Below are 19666 nucleotides of genomic sequence, written 5' to 3'. Positions count from 1 at the left end.
TCAGTTTTGTCTACCCTGAGCAGAGAGCACAGTCACTGTGTCTGACACTTAACCATAGGAACCATAACAAATAAAAGTGTGTCATTTTAATCCCTTAGTTTGTGTGATTTTTTCCAGAGAGATATAGAAAATTAACACATTCTCTCATCATTCTACATTTCTTATTATAAACTCTAAACATTCATTCTATAGCTCCATGTCTTTGTTTCTGATTTGAAAACTACCTGTGATGTCCTTTCTTCTATCTCTTAAAGATTTTCATTATATTTCATTATATTGGGTGTTTTTTGTTGTTGTTTTATTTTGTTTTTGACAAGTATCCAAAGCTTTTACATTTCTTCATAAATCCTTTTTGGGAAACGAAATCTCTTATCTTCTGGAAAAAAAAAAATGGCTCTGTATCTCATATATGATGTATTTTATTCTGCCAAAATTTATATTGCTGAGAGCAAACTATACTCTTAAATTAACTTGTGACACTCCAAGTATTGACACTAACAAACTAAGAATACTCCTTTAAATGGATGAAATATTTTAATAGAAAATATCATATTGTTGACTCTCAAATAAATGAATGATGATAGAGGTTTAGGTTTTCAAATTCAAACTATCAGACATTTCATCATCTAAATAATAAAATAACAATATAATGTCATAAAACATATAATGTTTCATAGTTTGAAAAACATTATATTTTTATATTTATTATTTTATTTTGATCTTTTAAAAATTCTAAAAGCTGGAAAGTTCATATTTAATAGTTGAGGACATACACTTTTAACAATATGATTCATAAAATCATAGAGATAACTACAAATAAATCATATCCAATCTATCTTGTAACTTAAACCTAATCTTTCCCCCACGTATCTTATATTCCCCTGTTTTGGTAAGCTTCTGCTAGAAAAAAATAATTATTTCTTAGATGAGTGAGTAAGTGAAGTTGCTCAGTCACGTCTGACTCTTTGCGACCCCATGGACTATAGCCTAACCAGGTTCCTCTGTCCATGGGATTTTCCAGGCAAGAATACTGGAGTGGGTTGCCATTTCCTTCTCCAGGAGATCTTCCTGACCCAGGGACTGAACCCAGGTCTCCCACATTGTAGGCAGACGCTTTACTGTCTGAGCCACCAGGGAAGATTTCTTAGGTACTGTGTTAATTTTCTATTGCTGTTGTACCAAATTATTACAAATTTAACACAAATTGTCAGAGTCCTAAAAGCAACATGTCATCAGGGCTTTGTTTCTTCTAGAGGCTGTGGGAGAGAATCAATGTTCTTGCCTTTTCCAGTTTTAAGAAGCTGCCTTCATTCTTTGGATCATAACCCCTTCCCTCATCTTTAAAGTCAGCAAGAGGATACTATCTTCAAATTTCTCCATCTCTCTCTCTCTTTCTTTCCCTCTCTTCCTATCCATCACCTCTGCTTCTATGATCAGATGTCGTGTGACTCTGACTCTCCTGTCCCCTCTTTCATTTCTAAGGATGCTTGTGATCATATCTGGCCTTACCTGGCTAATCCAGGAATATGTCCCCCTTTTACACTCCTTAGTTTAGGGATAGCTGTGAAGTCCCTTTGCCATGCAGGGTAGTATATTTGCATATTCTGGGGATTAAGATAGAAACATTTTAGGGAACCAGTTTTCTTTCTATCAAAGGTACCTTTGGTTAGAATTATAAGAGAGCTGTATCAACGGTTTTATCTAGTATTAAGATTAGCAGACTTTAGGGACTTCCCTGGTGGTCCAGTAGTTAAGAATCTGCCTTGCAATGCAAGGGACAGGGGTTCCATCCCTGGTCAGGGAACTAAGGTCCACGAGACATGGAGCCGCTAAGCTTGCACTATAACTTCTGAAGCCCGCATTGTCTGGAGCCCATGAAACACGACTAGAGTTGTGCACCACAGTGAAAGACCCACATGATGCAATGAAGATCTGCCTTCAGAAATTATTTAGTATTTGTGTTACACAATTAAATATCATATATGTTAATAAAACTTTTATTTATACATTAAACTGGCTTAAATAAACTTTCTGATATTTCTTTACACAATTATGCCTCTTGATTAATTAGCATTTTTTAAAAAGAGTTTTTTGGTGCAGGTTTGCAAAATAAAGTAGTCTTTGGGTCATTGAATTCAATCTCAAATGAGATCCCTATAGAATACATAAACTTCTACCCTTTAACTTTTGGATTAGAATAAGGAAGAGAAAAAAAATGGATATTTACTGAGTGAAAGGAAATAAATGTGCTTTGCATATTTGTTTTCTTCATTTTGCAAATGGTGGAAGGATCACCAATGGTCACACAGACAGCAAATGGTGAAGTCAAATTTCATCTCTTGAAGTATCCTCAAACTCGTAATTTGTCCTTCCTGTAGAATAATATGACATATGTTTACAGTGAAACTAATGTTAACATATGAGTGTAGAATTTGGGAAGTTTTCTGAATACCTTAAATTCCAATTTTTGGGGGATAGTGATGTACTCAATTAAATACTGAAAATCTAGCCCCCTGGAGATTTCCTACATTTTCTTAAGACCAAGTGGCAGGAAATGAAGTCCCTAAAATCTGTCTGTAGTTCTCAGGAGTCTTCTGAAAATCACTAAGAGATATCTGTAGTTATTAGATTAGATATTATCCTAAGCATTTTGAATTACCTGCCCATAGGCTAGTGAAAAGCAGTACTTTGGAGTGTAAAATGCTTATTTATTAAAAAGAAGAAAAGAAAACAATGTAGTAGTTTTAATGTCAATGATTTTTAAATAGATCAGATAAATGAGTAAGTAAGCCAAAACAAAATTTTTTGTTTTATATTATTATTACTTTTTCACATCTTCTGATCCTCTTATTTTTACCTTCTCCAAACTGGCAATTTTGCTTGAGGGTCTTAAAACTAACTCATTTTGTTTTAACCAATTAAGGAAAATCTTGGATAAAATGTTGATTATATAAATAATATGAGAAAAATCAATGCATATTCTACTTTTTAGATGAAATTCACATAGAATAAAATTCACCATAATAAAGTGAGCAATTCACTTTATTATACAAATTGCTCATAAATTCAATGGCATTTAGTACACTCACCATTCTATGAAACTATCTCTCTATCTAGCTTGACATTTTCATCACCCATAAAAGAGACCCCATACACTTTAAAGAGTCATTCCCCATTTTCCCCTACCCTAACCCAAAGCCACTCTGCTTTCTATATCTATGGGTTTTGCTTTATAAAAATTTCATATAAATGGAATCATATAATATGTGACCTTTTATGTCTGGCTTAATTTAACACAACATTTTTGAAGTATATCCATATTGTATATTCCTTTTCATGGGTAAATAATGTTCCACTGTATGGATTACCATAGTTTGTCCATTTATCGATGGACACTTGGATTATTTTCCTCTCTGACTATTGCAAATAGTACTTATGTGTTCATTTGTGTGCAAGTATTTTTTAAATTTGATTTGAAACACTTTATGTATACATGTAGGAATGGAATTGTTAGATTATAGATAATAATATGTTTAATTTTTGAGCATTTGCCAGAGAATACTCAATAGCAACTGCCCATTTTGCATTGCCAATAGCAATAAAAATGAGTTCCAATTTCTCCATATCTTTGCCAACATATGCTATTTTCCTTTTAAAAAAGTATCCATCCTAATAATTATGAAATGCCATCTCATTGCTAAACATACTTTCCTGTCCTTGTTTGCCATTTTCATAGCTTCCTCAGATAAATGTCTGTTCAAACGTCTTGCCCCATTTTTAAATATTTGGTTGTTGAAATTTTAAAATTATAAAACATTGGCTATATGTGTTCATTATCTTTGAGCCTATCTTACTTACACCCAAAAGTTTGTGCCTTCCATCCCTCCCACCCTATACTGCCCCTCCCCTGCTTCCCACTGGTAACTACTAATTTATTCTCTATGAGTCTTCTTTTTTGTTATATTCACTAGTTTGCTGTATTTTTTAGATTCCATATACAGTTGGATAATTGACCGTTATTTTATTTGCAAGTATTTTTCCCATTCTGTAGGTTATCTTTTCACTTACTTTGTTTGATGCATATAAGTGCTTAATCTTAATTTATTCCCATTTATCTATGCTTTTCTTTTGCCAATCTTGCTTTTGGTGTCATATGCAAGAACCATAGCCAAAACTATGGTTGTGAAGATTTAGCCCTATGATTCTCTTCAGAGTTGTGTAGATTTAGCTTTTATATTTAGTTTTTGATCCATGTTGAACTAATTTTTATAAATGGTGTGTTGGGTGTCTTTGATTGTGTTCAAAACTCTGCCCTGATAGAGCTCTGTGCCTTACCCTTCATGTAGTTATTGTTATAAGTTACATTTTCCTACATTATATACACAATGCATAGATTTATAATTACTGAATTATGATTTGTAGTTTAAAACACATATAAGTAAAAGAGTAGTTACAAAGCAAAATACAGTCATACTGGCTTTTATATTTACCTATGGAGTTACCTTTACCAGTACACTTTATTTTTTCATATGACTTTAGGTTACTCTTTCGTGTTTTAACTTCAGCCTGAGGGTCTCCCTTTAGCTTTAAAAATCTTATAAGACCAGTCTATTAGCAGCAACTCCCTTAGATTTTGATTATTTGGTAATACCTTGATTTTACTCTTTATTTCTGAAATATTATTTTGCCAGATACAGTATTTTTGATCGACAGTTTGTTTTTCCTGCAGATAGGTAGGAAGGACAAAGGTGAATTAAAGTGCCAGAAAGCTCTCCTACTGTGTTTAAATCATCTTTTTCTTGATTGACCAGTTACTTGGTTGCTATTGAACCTTGACGGTTTTCCAGAGTTTTGACAAAGAGTTTGACAATTTTGATTCTGAAAATTTTTACTTATTTTTTTGTTTCTGCATAGGGTCAGCTTCCCAGAACTTTTACTCTGCCATTTTTGCTGACATCACATAATAATAGTTTCTAAACATTTGGAAAGATTTTTAACTTGTATCTTCATGTAGGGGGCTTCCCAGGTGGCTGAGTGGTAAGGAATCTGCATGCCAATATAGGAGACACAGGAGACGTGGGTTTGATCCCTGGATTGGGTTGGGTAGATCCTCTGGAGGAGGAAATGGCAATTCATTCCAGTATTCTTGCCTGTGAAATCCCATGGGCAGAAGAGCCTGGTGGGCTAGTTCATGGAGTCACCAAAAGGTTGAACAGGATTGAGTGACTAAACAACAATCTTCACGTAGCCATGTAGCTTTAAAATCCCAGCATCGCATTCCTGTAATGTTTCTCCTGTGATCTAACTGGCCAGTGTTCATTTCTATGAGATCTGCCATCTATTAGGGTCTCATAGATCCCTCACCTTAAGACTCCTCAAGCTGATTTCATCCCAGATACTCAAGTATTGCTTTCATGTTTGTTCTCTGGCTCTTGGCTGCCTCTGTCAAGATCTCCATGCTCTTGAATGTGAAGCAGAATTCAAGCAGCCCCCAGGGTGCAGGTCAGCAAGATCACAATGCCCAGCTCTGGTCTCAGTGCCTAGAACATAGCTTATCCTGGGCAGGCCTGTCCTGCCACATATGAAGTTTTGAATGATTATTCAGCATTAGGTTCACTTAGAAAGTTATATTGGAGAAGGCAATGGCACCCCACTCCAGTACTCTTGCCTGGAAAATCCCGTGGACAGAGGAGCCTGGTAGGCTGCAGTCCATGCGATCGCTAAGAGTCGGACATGACTGAGCAACTTCACTTTCACTTTTCACTTTCATGCACTGGAGAAGGAAATGGCAACCCACTCCAGTGTTCTTGCCTGGAGAATCCTGGGGACGGGGGAGCCTGGTGGGCTGCTGTCTGTGGGGTCGCACAGAGTCAGACACGACTGAAATGACTTAGCAGCAGAAAGTTATAAGCCAGTATCCCACACCAGGTGTTTTGTTTTGTTTTGTTTTTCTCTCCAGCACAAGTCCTTACATTTCCATACAATTTGGAGGCTCTATCCCTTGGAATTTCAAGTTACCATTTTATTGCCAAGAGACATCACAGGGGTGAATGTGAAACCCACTATGGCTTAGAAGTTTGCATATCTCACAAATTGGAACGATTATACCTAAAAGGCTCTGTGGGTATAATTTCAATGGTCCTGGCAAGGGACAAACCTGGTTTGTACTCAAGGAAGTCACCAGTTATGGCTTCCCACCAAGTATTAATAAATCCTTCACACTCTTCTCAGCTCAAATGCAGTTTTCAAAATAGGAGTTACTTCCAGTTATAAGCAAAATTGTCTAATAACACAATATTCCATCTTTATTATATGCCTAAGAAACAACTGTAAGTTACACCAAGGTTAAATTACTCTATTGAGAAGATGTTTGCCAACTCTTTGATCATTTTTTATTATAAATACATGATAAATCTTTCATAATTATATATATATATAAATATTATTAACAGAGAGAAATAGAAAAAGTATATATCTATTTCTATATAATGTGATACTGTATTTCTCACAGATTTTGAGTCCTACTTTCCATGGCAACCCACGCCCGTGTTCTTGCCTGGAGACAAGGGGAGCCTGCTGGGCTGCCGTCTATGGGGTCACACAGAGTCGGACATGACTGAAGTGACTTAGCAGCAGCAGCAGTCCCTACATATTATTTTCCCACCATACATATGCTAAAAAGATGATTAAAATATTAACCAACCCACAATTATTCCATGATGTTAAACATCATGTATGTAAAACTCCACCAGATTTGTTTTATCATTTTGTATTACATATAATGATTTATCTGTGCATGTTCAAAGATCTTGGAAGTATTTGGAACACTCTAATTATTTGTGTGATAAGTCACTTCAGTCGTGTCTGACTCTTTGCGACCCTATGGACTATAACCTGCCAGGCTCATCTGTCATGAGATTCTCCAGGCAAGACTACTGGAGCGGATTGCCACGCCCTCTTCCAGGGGAGCCTGCCAACCCAGGAATCAAACCTGTGTCTCATGTCTTCTGCATTGGCAGGTGGGTTCTTTACCACTAGCACCACCATTTATTGGGCCATCAACATGAATGTGGGGTTCCCAAATAGCACTAGTGGTAAAGAAACCACCTGCAGCTTCAATCCCTGGGTTGGAAAGATACCCTATAGAAGGAAATGGCAATCAACTCCATTATTCTTGCCTGGAAAATTCCATGAACAGAGGAGTCAGGTGGGCTACATTTCGTGGGGTCACAAAGAGTTGAATGCAACTAAATGACTAAGCACATAAAGATGAATGTATGATAGGAAGATACAATGATAATTTTTGTTTCAGCCTTAAAGTATATTTATTATTTATATTTCAAATTGAAATTTAAAAAACCTCATAGTAAAACAGGCTAACAAGGAAAAAAAGGGCAAAATAGCATATAATGGAAAATAAAAGTATAATACTTCTGATTTTACCTTACAAAGAAAAATATTCATTAGCATTTATGTATTCTAGCATTTTTAGTCTTCTATAGCTACTGATGTGCTGTGCTCAGTCATTTCAGTTGTGTCTGACTCTGTGCAGCCCCATGGACTGTAGACTGCCAGATTCCTCTCTCCATGGAATTCTCCAAGCAAGAATACTGGAGTGGGTTGCCATATCCTTCTCCAGGGGATCTTTCAGACCCAGGGACCAAACCTGTGTCTCTTACATCTCCTGCATTGGCAGACGGGTTCTTTACCACTAGCGCCACCTAGGAAGTCCTCTATAGCTACAGATACCTTTATATTGTAAAATCATAAGCATGCCATTTTAAAAACTAGCATTATAATACAACAATATTCTGGATATATTAAACTCTTAGCATTACTGGTGGTTCAGTTCAGTTCAGTCGCTCAGTCATGTCCGACTCTTTGTGATCCCATGAACTACAGTACGCGAGGCCTCCCTGTCCATCACCAACTCCCAGAGTTCACCCAAACCCATGATCATTGAGTTAGTGATGACATCCAACAATCTCATCCTCTATCATCCCCTTCTCCTCCTGCTCTAATCTTTCCCAGCATCAGGGTCTTTTCCAATGAGTCAGTTCTTCGCATCAAGTGGCCAAACTATTGGGATTTCAGCTTCAACATCAATCCTACCAATGAACACCCAGGGCTGATTTCCTTCTGATGGACTGGTTGGATCTTCTTGCAGTCCAAGGGATTCTCAAGAGTCTTCTCCACAGTTCAAAAGCATCAATTCTTCAGTGCTCAGTTTTCTTCTCAGTCCAACTCTCACATCCATACATGACCACTGGAAAAACCATAGCCTTGACTAGATGGACCTTTGTTGACAAAGGAATGTCTCTGCTTTTCAATATGCTATCTAGGTTGGTCATAACTTTCCTTCCAAGGAGTGAGCGTCTTTTAATGTCATGGCTGCAATCACCATCTGTAGTGATTTTGAAGCCCAGAAAAACAAAGTCTGACACTGTTTCCACTGTTTCCCCATCTATTTGCCATGAAGTGATGGTACCATATTCCATGATCTTAGTTTTCTGAATGTTGAGCTTTAAGCCAACTTTGTCAGTCTTCTCTTTCACTTTCATCAAGAGGTTCTTTAGTAGATGCATGGTATTTCCTTATGAAATTGAACCATAATTCTAAATATACTTTTGGCTACTGAAGTTGTTTGTGTATTTTTTAAAATAAAAGTGTCAATATTTCTTAGACTCAAGTTTCCATTGCTTTGTCTGTATACCAAAGATCTTATTGAGATTTTTGCTAACAAATTTTCAAAGCCTCCTATTGTATGAGAAGTTAATCACTGCAATCCTGTGCCAATTCAATTTGACAAGCATTCATGAGTACTTACAATGTGCAAGACGCTTCTGCTCCAGCACTTAAGAAAATGAACTGAATGGTTGGAAAAATCAGTTTTAGACATAACACGTACAGATTGCAAAGAGTTTTATATTAGAAATAGAATGAGTTTTTGTCCATAAAGAGAAACTTCAGTTAATGGAATCCAAAGAATGAGAGGCCTTGGGGAAAGATATTGTTCCGATCTGATATGCCATTAAGAGATTAGATGCCTCTAAAGCTGCCAAGAGAAAAGTCCAAAAGATATGTATTCATGATAGTAATGGGAAAAGAAATTTTAAAAAGAAGCTTCCACAGGTTCACTCAGCTTAAAACCATTGATTAGATAATGACTAGAAGGAAATTACACATTGAAGTGTGATACCATTCACTTGAATATCTTAACCTCCCTGAAGAAATATATTTGCTAACATTCTAATAGAATCCAGTGCATGGTGTCTTCCAAGAGAGATAAATTGATTCAGGAAATAGAGATGGTGATTGAGTTGTAATTCTTTGAAGGTATTACTCTGTATAAGATAGAAAGCATACTTAGATTTTTCAAAAACCATTAAAAATAGTTCGTTATAGAAACAACTCTCAGGAATTTAAAGGAAATCTTAAGCCTGTGGAAACAGTAATACTGGGCAATATATTGACTTACTAAGGTACATGAAAATAGGAACAGAAGTATTGAACCAGTTTAAAGGAGTAATGCGTTTACTTGTAGTGGAGAAAACACTTAACAAAGTAATTATTATTATTGTTCTAAATACACATTTTATTTGGTAAAAACTAAGTCCATCTTAAAAGATGACATTGAAAACATCAATCTTGAAATGTAAAAACTAGAATGAACTTTAGATATCATCAGCAACTTTATCTGAGGGAACAAATTTCTAAGAATATGAAAGTAATTATCCAGTCATACATCTAGTAAGTCAATATATAAAGCTAAGATTTCATTCAGCTGCAAATAAAAGTAAAATCAGGTAAAGTTGGATTTTATTTTTTTTGCAAGCTACATAGGTAATCCATCCTAGTATAATACATAATTCAATGATGCTTTTAGGGGAGGGGGAATCTTTTTTATTTTTTGCTTTGCTAGCTTCAGAATCTAGGCCTTCTCTGTCAAGCTGACAGATTTGCAGCTGAAAAGATTGTTGTTTCTCATCTAAGACTCACAACTGCACATGGGTAGGAAGTGAAAAACATAGTTAAAAAAACATATATATATATATTTTAATGAGACTTGTTTTTTTAGGTACATGCTCCTCAGAGGCATCTGCTTACAATTCTATTAGTGAGGTTTGTGTCACATACCCACACATTTCAAGGAGGTTGAAATTTTTATTATTTTAATTGAATATCCTTCTGTCCCTCCCCCCAAATTGGAATTCTATTAATGAATTAGAAGGATGTAGGGTATAATGTGAAGGCAATTTGCATTGTTCGCCACAAATATCGTATCTAGATACCCACATTTTGGTGAAAACCTGTATTAATGAGGGTTTGCCAGAGAAACAGAGCTAATCTCTCTCTCTTTAGTCACTAAGTCGCGTCTGACTCTTGTGACCCCATGGACTGTAGCCTGCCAGGCTCCTTTGTCCATGGGATTCTCCAGGCAAGAATACTGGAGTGAGTTGCCATTTCCTTCTCCAGGGAATCTTCCTGACCCAGGAATCGAACCGGGGTCTCCTGCATTGCAGGCAGATTCTTTACCACTTGAGCTATGAGGGAAGCCAATAGAGCTAATAGAATATCTATCTATCAGTCTCTCTCGGTCTGTTCACTTCTTTTGAAGAATTGGCTCACACATTGTGGGAGCTGACAAGTCCAAAATGTGCCAGATTGGAAACCTAAGAAAGAGCTAATGTTGTAGTCTAAAGTCTAAAGGCTGTCTGCAACAGGCTGAATGTAGCCCACCCACATTATGGAGAGTAATCTGCTTTACTAGGATTTAAGGAATAAATCTTATTACTTATCTGATTTAAAGTTTATCTCATGTAAAAATGATCTTAGATGAGATTTATATCTAAAATATACTGATTTAAATGTTAATCTCATCTAAAAAATTTCTTCACAGTGGTATCTGACATCTAGTCTGGTATTTGACCAAATATCTGGGTTCTATGGCCTAGCCAGATTGACAAGCACAGTTAACTATCTTAAGTCTTTCCCTCATCAATTTGGCAGATATCTCCTTTAGTTCAGTTCACTCGCTCTGTCATATCCAACTTTGCTACCCCATGGACTGCAGCAGTCCAGGCTTCCCGATCCATGACCAACTCCTGGAGCTTGCTCAAACTCATGATATCCCCTTGAAAGTGAAAGTGAAAGTGACTTCGCTTAGTTGTGTCGGACTCTTTGCGACCCCATGTACTGTAGCCTACCATGCTTCTCCACCCATGGGATTTTCCAGGCAAGAGTACTGGAGTGGGTTGCCATTTCCTTCTCCCCTTAAATTATACTTAATTGCTAAACAAAGACAAAAATAGGTACTTTGCTTCCTAAAATAAACGCATCCTGTATACAACTGAAAATGCACTAATTTGCTCCCTAGAAGAGGATTAAAATTCTTTGGTAGTGTTAGCTCTTCTTGCAATCCTGTTAGTTATATACTATGATATAAATTCAATATATCTTATATGGTAACAGAATAAATGAAGAAAGAAAATGTATATGTATTTCATAACTAAATGAGGAAGAAATACCCATGACAATTATATTAATTAATATAGCTAGTCATGTGATCATAGTTGATATTTATAACTGCTTTATTCCACTACTCATTCCCTTTGCTCTCAACAAACATCTTAGCTGATCATGGTATTTTGCATGATGGAATGACTCAAACCTTCATTCCCGAGGGGACTGGACCATTACTAGTACTGTCTGAATTGAGTTGTTGTAGTTTTCCATTGACCTTCTTTAATCACAGGGCATGATAACTCTGGGACACCAAAAGGGAGCTCCTGTATTCCAGACAACTTTCCTCACCACTATTGTGGCTAGTAGTTCATTGTCTCCTTGGTGATCAGGATCAGTCATCTCACCCAGCACAGTGCCACCCTTCTTTGCAGGTTGATTCAGTATAAAAAGCCCAAAGCAGCAAAGTAAAAAATTTAATTCCCAGTTCAGTGGAATAATCGATGTATCTCCTGGGTGGAATTATCCTCCGATTTGGAACTAAGACTTCTAGGACAGAAAAGCGTAAGTTTGTGGGTACAGAAATCAAAGATTTTGCTAGTGAACCACTAGGGATAGTAGTGAGTGATGCCACCTCAGTTTCTACCCCTTGCTTTTGAATCCTTCAGTCCTGGTTATGAGAAAACTAACACTATATATTGGACACTAATTCAGAGGACATACAGCCTCTTGGATAACATTGCTCCAGCCCTGCTAGGTATCGACACCTAGCAATTTAACTCTAGATATAACTGAGCCTTCTAAAGGTCATTCCTCCCTTCTTTCAAACAAGCTACTTCAAAACAGTGGGGAACATGATAAGACCACTGAATTCTATGAGCATGGGCCCACTTCCACACTTTTTCTTTCTTTGCTGTGAAGAGAGTTTCTTAATCAGAGCAATGATCATAAACGTGGAGTACCATAATGATGGAAATGGCATTCTGTAGGCCCATAGTTTGCAGTTGCTGTTGTTTTTAATTTTATTTGTTTATTTGACTGCATTGGGTCCTAGTTGAGGCACACGGGATCTTCATTGCATCATGTGGCATCTTTTCCTTTCAGCTCACAGACTCTCTAGTTGTGATACACAGGCTTATTTGCTCTGCAGCATGTAGGATCTTAGTTCCCCAGCCAGGGATTAAACCTGCATCTCTGCATTATAAGGCAGATTCTTAACCACTGGACAACAAAAGAAGTCCACATAGACTGTAGCTTTGACAGAAGTGTTAACAGGGAAGGTAAGTTCATATCCAGAGTAAATGCCTATTGCAGGAAGAGCAAAACTACTTCCTCTTTTTTTTTTTTTTGGAAGGTTGCTGCCCAGCGTAATTAACCTACCACCAGCTAATGGCTGATCACTCCAGGGAACAATGCCATCTTGGGGACTCAGTGTTGATTTCTGTTACCAGCAGAGTGGGCAGAGTGTTAACCAGAGTAGCCCTGGCTTATAGCCAGTATGAAGCTGGGGTTCTCAGTCCCACAAACACAAGGAAATTAACTCTACCAACAACCTTAGGGAGGTTGTGAGATGATTTTTTTCCAACACAAGTCTCCAAATGAGAAAAAATCTTGATCAACAACTTCATTGAGCACAGAAGAGGCATATTCATCTACAGAAATATGGAGATAATAATGCAGGCTGTTTATAGCTGTTAAATTTTTGGTGATTTTTAAAACAGAAATAAAGAATAAGCCTAATAAAAAAAAACCTTCCCTAATCACTCTATTTGAAATTGTGGCCCCATGGACTGTAGCCTGCCAGGCTCTTCTGTCCATGGGGATTCTCCAGGCAAGAATACTAGAGTGGGTTGCCATGCCCTCCTCTAGGGGATCTTCCCAACCCAGGTATCGAATGCAGGTCTCCCACATTGCAGGCTGATTTTTTACCATCTGAGCCACCTGGGAAGCCCTTACTTCCTACACCCTCAGCTTAAATTCATTTCATCCATAGCACTTTTCATTATCTACTGTACTATACAACTGACTTATTTATAAGTTTTAATGTACGTTTCTCTCAACTGTGACAAAAAATTCATGCAACAAACAGAGCTTTTATCCTCCTTTGTCACAGATATATCAACAGTGCTTAGAATAACAGCTGACAGGTAATGGGCATTCAAGAAGTATTTGCTGAAAGATAAATGAATATTTGCAATACATCCCAATGAACTTGACCTAAAGAGTTAGGCATCTTGAATAACATATTGCAGAGTAAACATAGGAGATAAATCACATGAAATGTTCCCGGAAATCCTGATTCCAGTCCGGTTCTACCACTCGCACACATCTGTGAACAAGTTTAAAATCTGCTCAACTTTCGTTTTGTCATCTCTAAATATGGATAATAAGGCTAGCTCTGTTTGCTTTCATGCTTATTTTCAAAGTAATGTATATAATACTGTGTAATAAATTTTAAGGAACAGTATTAATTTTAAATGAAGAGATACAGGTGGCTGTTATGTATGTAAAAATATTTCCACTTCCTAGTAAGTAAATGAATCATAGCAAAACATTAAATCATATATCACTTATTGACTGCCAATAAGTATATCATAATATATATAATATATCACTTTTTGTCTGTCATCTCTCTAAACTAAACAAATTTAGAGGGATGCTGCCCAGTATTGGATAAGGTATATATTCTCATATGCTGTTGGGAACAGTACAATGACGGTATAAGGCTGTGTACAGCAGTTTGGAAAATCTCAAAAAGTGCATTTTGATCTTTCATTTTAGTGTTTCTTGTAGGAACCTGTCCTTTGGGTGTAATTAGACAGGTGTACACAATATACATATAAGAATGTTCATGAAAGTTTGGTTTGCAATTGTAAAACAATGTAATTTATCTAAATGTTTGCACAGAAACTGCTGAGTCTTTTAAGTGCTATTTTTCTCTCTCTTGCTTTTTCTCTATTTCTCACATTGATTAAACCTTTGCCACTCTCTAAACACCATCACTAACTTGAGGCCAGTATTGTTATAACTTTACCAACCATCCAATTCCATGGGTTTTCCTGAGACCATATCTGAGGATTAATGACCTTGTGTTGCCCTTGTGACGTTCTGTTTCTCTATAGACTAAGAGAAGTAAATCAGTGGGAAAGTAGAATAGACCCTCTGAGATGGTATCATAACCAAAGAATATTGATTTCTGTTTTTTCTTTCTGTAGTGCATATTTTCAAAGTATATGTTGAATTATATGTGAGCATATATTACAATTTGTTTTACAATGCAGTAGACAGACCACATCCACCCACAAGTTCCTTTTAACATACTTTTAATTTTCTAATTCTTGCTGACTGTCATACCTGTCTTGACATTTATCACCAAGAATTTTTTAAGAGTGATTCTCAATAAATTGTTGAGGAAGCTTTTGAAATAACATTGATATTTCCATAAGCCTCACTGGTATAATCTTGTATATTCCTTTGTGTGGAACTTTTCTTTCCATTTGGCATTCTCAGAAGAATTCACTTGGTTTCTATTTTTTTACCTTTCAAAATTACTCTTATAGTTCTAAAATATTATGTAGGACTTTATTTTGCTGCAGAAAAATGCAAGAAAGGATATAAAGACTGATAAATTCTATCCTAAAACTGACCAAAGTATTTGGCCAGACCTATAACCTCTGCAGTTTCCCAGGTGGCTCAGTGGTGAAATAATCTGCCTGCCAATGCAGGAGATGAAAGAGACTCCAATTTCATCTCTGGTCATGAAGATCCCCTGCAGAAGGAAATGGCAACCCACTCCTAGTATTCTTTCCCAGAGAATTCTGTGGACAGAGGAACCTGGCAGGCTACAGTCCATAAGGTCAGAAAGAGTCGGACGTGACTGAGTGCACACAGCACATATAACCTCTACAACTAAGTAGTCCCTAAATATTAGTCAAGTTTATTTACCTTGATATTAGGAAGTCTATCACCAAGATAAGAAAAGTTTTATGTATATAGAGGGAGATTGAGATCAATAGATTCAGTACATTACTTGAATGTAATTTGGTGGACCCAACCAGTCCATCCTAAAGGAAATCAGTCCTGAGTATTCATTGGAAAGACTGATGCTGATGCTGAAACTCCAATATTTTGGCCACCTGATGTGAAGAACTGACTCATTTGAAAAGAACCTGATGCTGGGAAAGATTGAAGGCAGGAGGAGAAGGGGACAACAGAGGATGAGATGGTTGGATGGCATCACTGACGCAGGTACATGAGTTTGAGTAGGTTCCAGGAGTTGGTGATGGACAGGGAGGCCTGGCATGCTGCAGTCCATGGGGTTGCAAAGATTTGAACATGACTGAGTGACTGAACTGAACTGAACTGAACTGACAACCTCTGCAAGACAAAAACAACATCTGCATTCTTCTCTAAATCATCATTTAGGAGTTGATTCTGCCATGTCAATCACTCAGTTATTTCACAGCTATACCACAACTCTTTTGGCTTTTGAAAATTGACAGACTCCTTGATATTTAACTATTATATCAGTAGAAATGGATTAAGTAAAATCATAATGGTTAATATGAAGCTGTAAACAGTGGATTCCTAGCAATTTCATATACTTGCTTTAGAAAAGCTTTGCTTTTTGTTAGAAGCATTGTACATTTAACTTGCATATATATATATATATATATATATATATATACACAACATATATATCAGAAATTAACATTTATTCTAAAAATTTTATTTAAAATAGTCATCTATTTTTTTTTAATTGTATCAGCTTCCTGAAGGATCTAGTAGGAAAAATTATGTCTGATTGTTAAAATATTGCTATATATAAATAGAACTTCTTAAAAACTTTGAATGTTAGTTGTTAGTTCTTTCATTGATATTGCAGCATTCTTGTTTTATTTCACTTGGCACTTTGATTTTAAAATGTTTATTTTAGAGAATTTATCTTCAAATTCTCTCTTAGCATCCTCCTCCTAACCCAAACCCTCTCTTGATTGACTGTCTGTTTGTTAAAATGGCAGGTGTTATTTCTCAGTAAGGGTAATGCGTATCCTTTAGGTCATTCAATTATGCACACCTAATAAATCACTAATTCTACTTTTTCTCTCCACTGCGATTCCTTTAGAAAAGGTTTTTAATGTTTTTAGCTGGTTCATTGTAAAATTCTATTTATTGGTCACTTTGTCTTTAATTTTACTACATGGCAAAATTTCATGCATACCGATGCCAAAAGAATCTTAATAAAATGAAAATTGTATCATGGAAAAACAAAATAAAAAGAAAATGGTATTGTGACATTGAATTGTTTAAACTCCCCTTAATGTTTTCTACAGTTACATTAAGTCATATGTTAGACAGGGTCCCCCAGGAAATGGTTGGACCTTATAATTCATTAAGTCTTGCTACTTCCACACATACACTCTGCTGTAGCCATGCTTCATTAAATCATGCATTTTTTCAGAATCTGCATGCTCTTATTTCTATGTTTTACAAAACTTTTATTTCTCCTGAAATATCCTCCCACTTCCAACATTCAACCCTTCTTCTTCATGTTTTTACATCCATTAAAACCTAGATCAGATGTGGCTTTTCTCAGGAGCCTACCTAGGGATTTTGGGTGCACCCCTGTACTGTCCTCATAGGTCACAAAAAGATTTCCTCAACCACTGATTGCCATTATCTTTTACTGTGTGCCTTGTCTCCCTATTTTTGTGAAATGTATATAAATATACACTCACTTGTCCACACATACAGTCACAGAAACACACACACACACTAACACACTAGATAAAGGTAAAAACACATCTTTTACCTTTTTAAAAATATCCTAGACATTTTACAGAGTAACCATGCTGGTGATCAATAAGTTGTTGAATGAATTTTGATATGACCTCAAGATTTTAGGAGACAGAGATAACCAAAACCATCTTGCCCTATTATACTCTAATTCTACATATTTTCAAAAACAATAAATGGTTGAATATGTGTTATACAATTGCAGCCACTTTTGTTATATCAATGCGATAATATATCAAAATTTTACTTTTATGAATGGCAACCCACTCCAGTACTCTTGCCTGGAAAATCCCATGGACGGAGGAGCCTGGTAGGCTGCAATCCATGGGGTCGCTAGGAGTCGGACACGACTGAGCAACTTCACTTTCACTTTTCACGCATTGGAGAAAGAAATGGCAACCCACTCCAGTGTTCTTGGCTGGAGAACCCCAGGGACGGTGGAGCCTGGTGGGCTGCCGTCTATGGGGTCACACAGAGTCAGTCATGACTGAAGAGACTTAGCAGCAGCAGCAACACAAGTTAGACATTTATGACATGGTCTTTATTTTATTTAAATTCAGCTCTAAATAATCTCCTTCACAAATATGTCAATGCAAATTATCTCAAAAGTTTTTGTTCAATCACTTCATGGAAATGTGATTAGTATATGCTTTATTCTCTTAAATTCCTATTTTAAGACTCTGATATGTCATGATGGCATGACATGAATTCCACAGGAAAATATAGTGCTTTAAAATCTTTTTTTAAAGTTTTTAATGGCTGTATACTGTTTCTGTGAAAGACTATAGTGAAAATATCTGGGACATGGGACCGCTTTGGTATCTCTTAAATCATGCCACATACATGGCTATTTATCAGTTCTATTCAACTTGACATGTTATTTTTCTGTCCTTCAATCTCAAACCTCAGCTCCTTTAATTAGGATGAAACATATGCTCAATGTAACAAGAATTTTCACAATAATACTGCTAATTTTCTTCCTAGATCTTGAATTATTTGAGAAATATGCCTGATATTTGAGGGATGGGATTATTTTAAATCACATTTTTAGTGGGAATTTGCCTCGTAGATTCATGTAAGACATTTACTCTTCTTAGAAAATATGAAAAAGATCAGATACCTTTCTAATGTAGAGCATATCAGCAGAAATAGAGATACAGACATAGAGAACAAATGTAAGACGCCAAGAAAGGAAGGAGGGGTGGGATGAATTGGGAGATTGGAATTGACATATATACATTGCTATGTATAAAATGATTACTAAAGAGAACATTTCGTATAGCACAAGAAACTACTTACTGCTCCTTGGTGACCTAAATAGGAAGGAAATCCAAAAAAGAAGGGATATATGTATACAAATGGCTGATTAATTTTCCTGTACAGTAGAAAGTGACACGATATTGTAAAGCAACTGTACTCTAATACAAATTTTAAAATGATGGAATTTATTACACACAACTAAAATACACAAGCTAATTGGATTTGTTTTAAAAATTAGTTTGTTTTTTTAAGACTCCAACAGTTTCCCAGATGGTGCTAGTGGTAAAGAACTTGCCTGCCAAAGCAGGAGTCGTAAGAGATACAGGTTCAGTCCCTGAGTTGAGAAGATCCCCTGAAGGAAGGCATGGCAACCCACTCCAGTATTCTTGCTTGGAGAAGACCATGAAAAGAGGAACCTGGGGGACTACAATCCATAGGGTGGCACAGAGTTGGACACGACTGAAGCGACTTAGCACACATACACGCACAAGACATGTATGAATTAGGCAGAGAACCTTGGCAGGCAACAATCAGTAGGCAAAGATCAAATTTCCAGTTTATTAAGGCATAGGTATACCTTTTAATACCATGTAATGATGTGTTTTGGCACTCTTTTTACAAGCCCAAAGTGCAAGAACATATTTTGTTAGAAGTAGATTGTCACAAATGCTGTACTTTCCTTAGATGAGATCAAAGATGATGCATTAGAAAATTTCAATAACAATAATAATGACTTTGACATTACTATAGACTCAAATGCTATTAATCATTTTCATATTTTTTAATAGAGGCTCAAAGAACTGAAACAAAGGGAATTTGCTCGAAATGTAGCATCTAAATCCAGGAAAGATGAAAGAAAACAGGAAAAGGCACTCCAACGCCTGCACAAGCTGGCCGAGCTAAGAAAGGAAACCGTATGGTGAGTGTGCAGTGAATGTTTTCTTAAAACATGATGACAAATAAAGGAAATGAATAAAGGGCACAAATCTATTTATTTCTGTACCCAGAATAAGACAATCACATTTTCATAACTTTCTGTGGCCTGTGAACAGTAAATTGAATTTGAGATTTAGGCAAACACCTTTTTAATGCACATTTCAATAAAAAACCAAATTGCTGCAATTTTCCTTTCTAAAAATTAATTTTA

The 19666-nt window shown here is 36.3% G+C and overlaps 1 protein-coding gene across 1 annotated transcript in view; it reads left to right on the top strand.

Moving 5' to 3' along the window:
• The window catches only part of ZNF804A (zinc finger protein 804A), a 350091-nt gene that overhangs the window by 325260 nt on the left and 5165 nt on the right, over positions 1–19666 (top strand). Inside the window, exon 3 of the mRNA XM_061433437.1 lies at positions 19308–19438. Within this exon, the coding sequence (XP_061289421.1) occupies positions 19308–19438 (131 nt within the window). The remainder of the gene's footprint in view (positions 1–19307; positions 19439–19666) is intronic.

This window comes from Bos javanicus, chromosome 2 (genome assembly GCF_032452875.1).
Source record: "Bos javanicus breed banteng chromosome 2, ARS-OSU_banteng_1.0, whole genome shotgun sequence".
Taxonomy (NCBI): Eukaryota; Metazoa; Chordata; class Mammalia; order Artiodactyla; family Bovidae; genus Bos; species Bos javanicus.
Note: the sequence above shows the minus strand (reverse complement) of the source record. Positions and strands in the feature narration are given on the sequence as shown.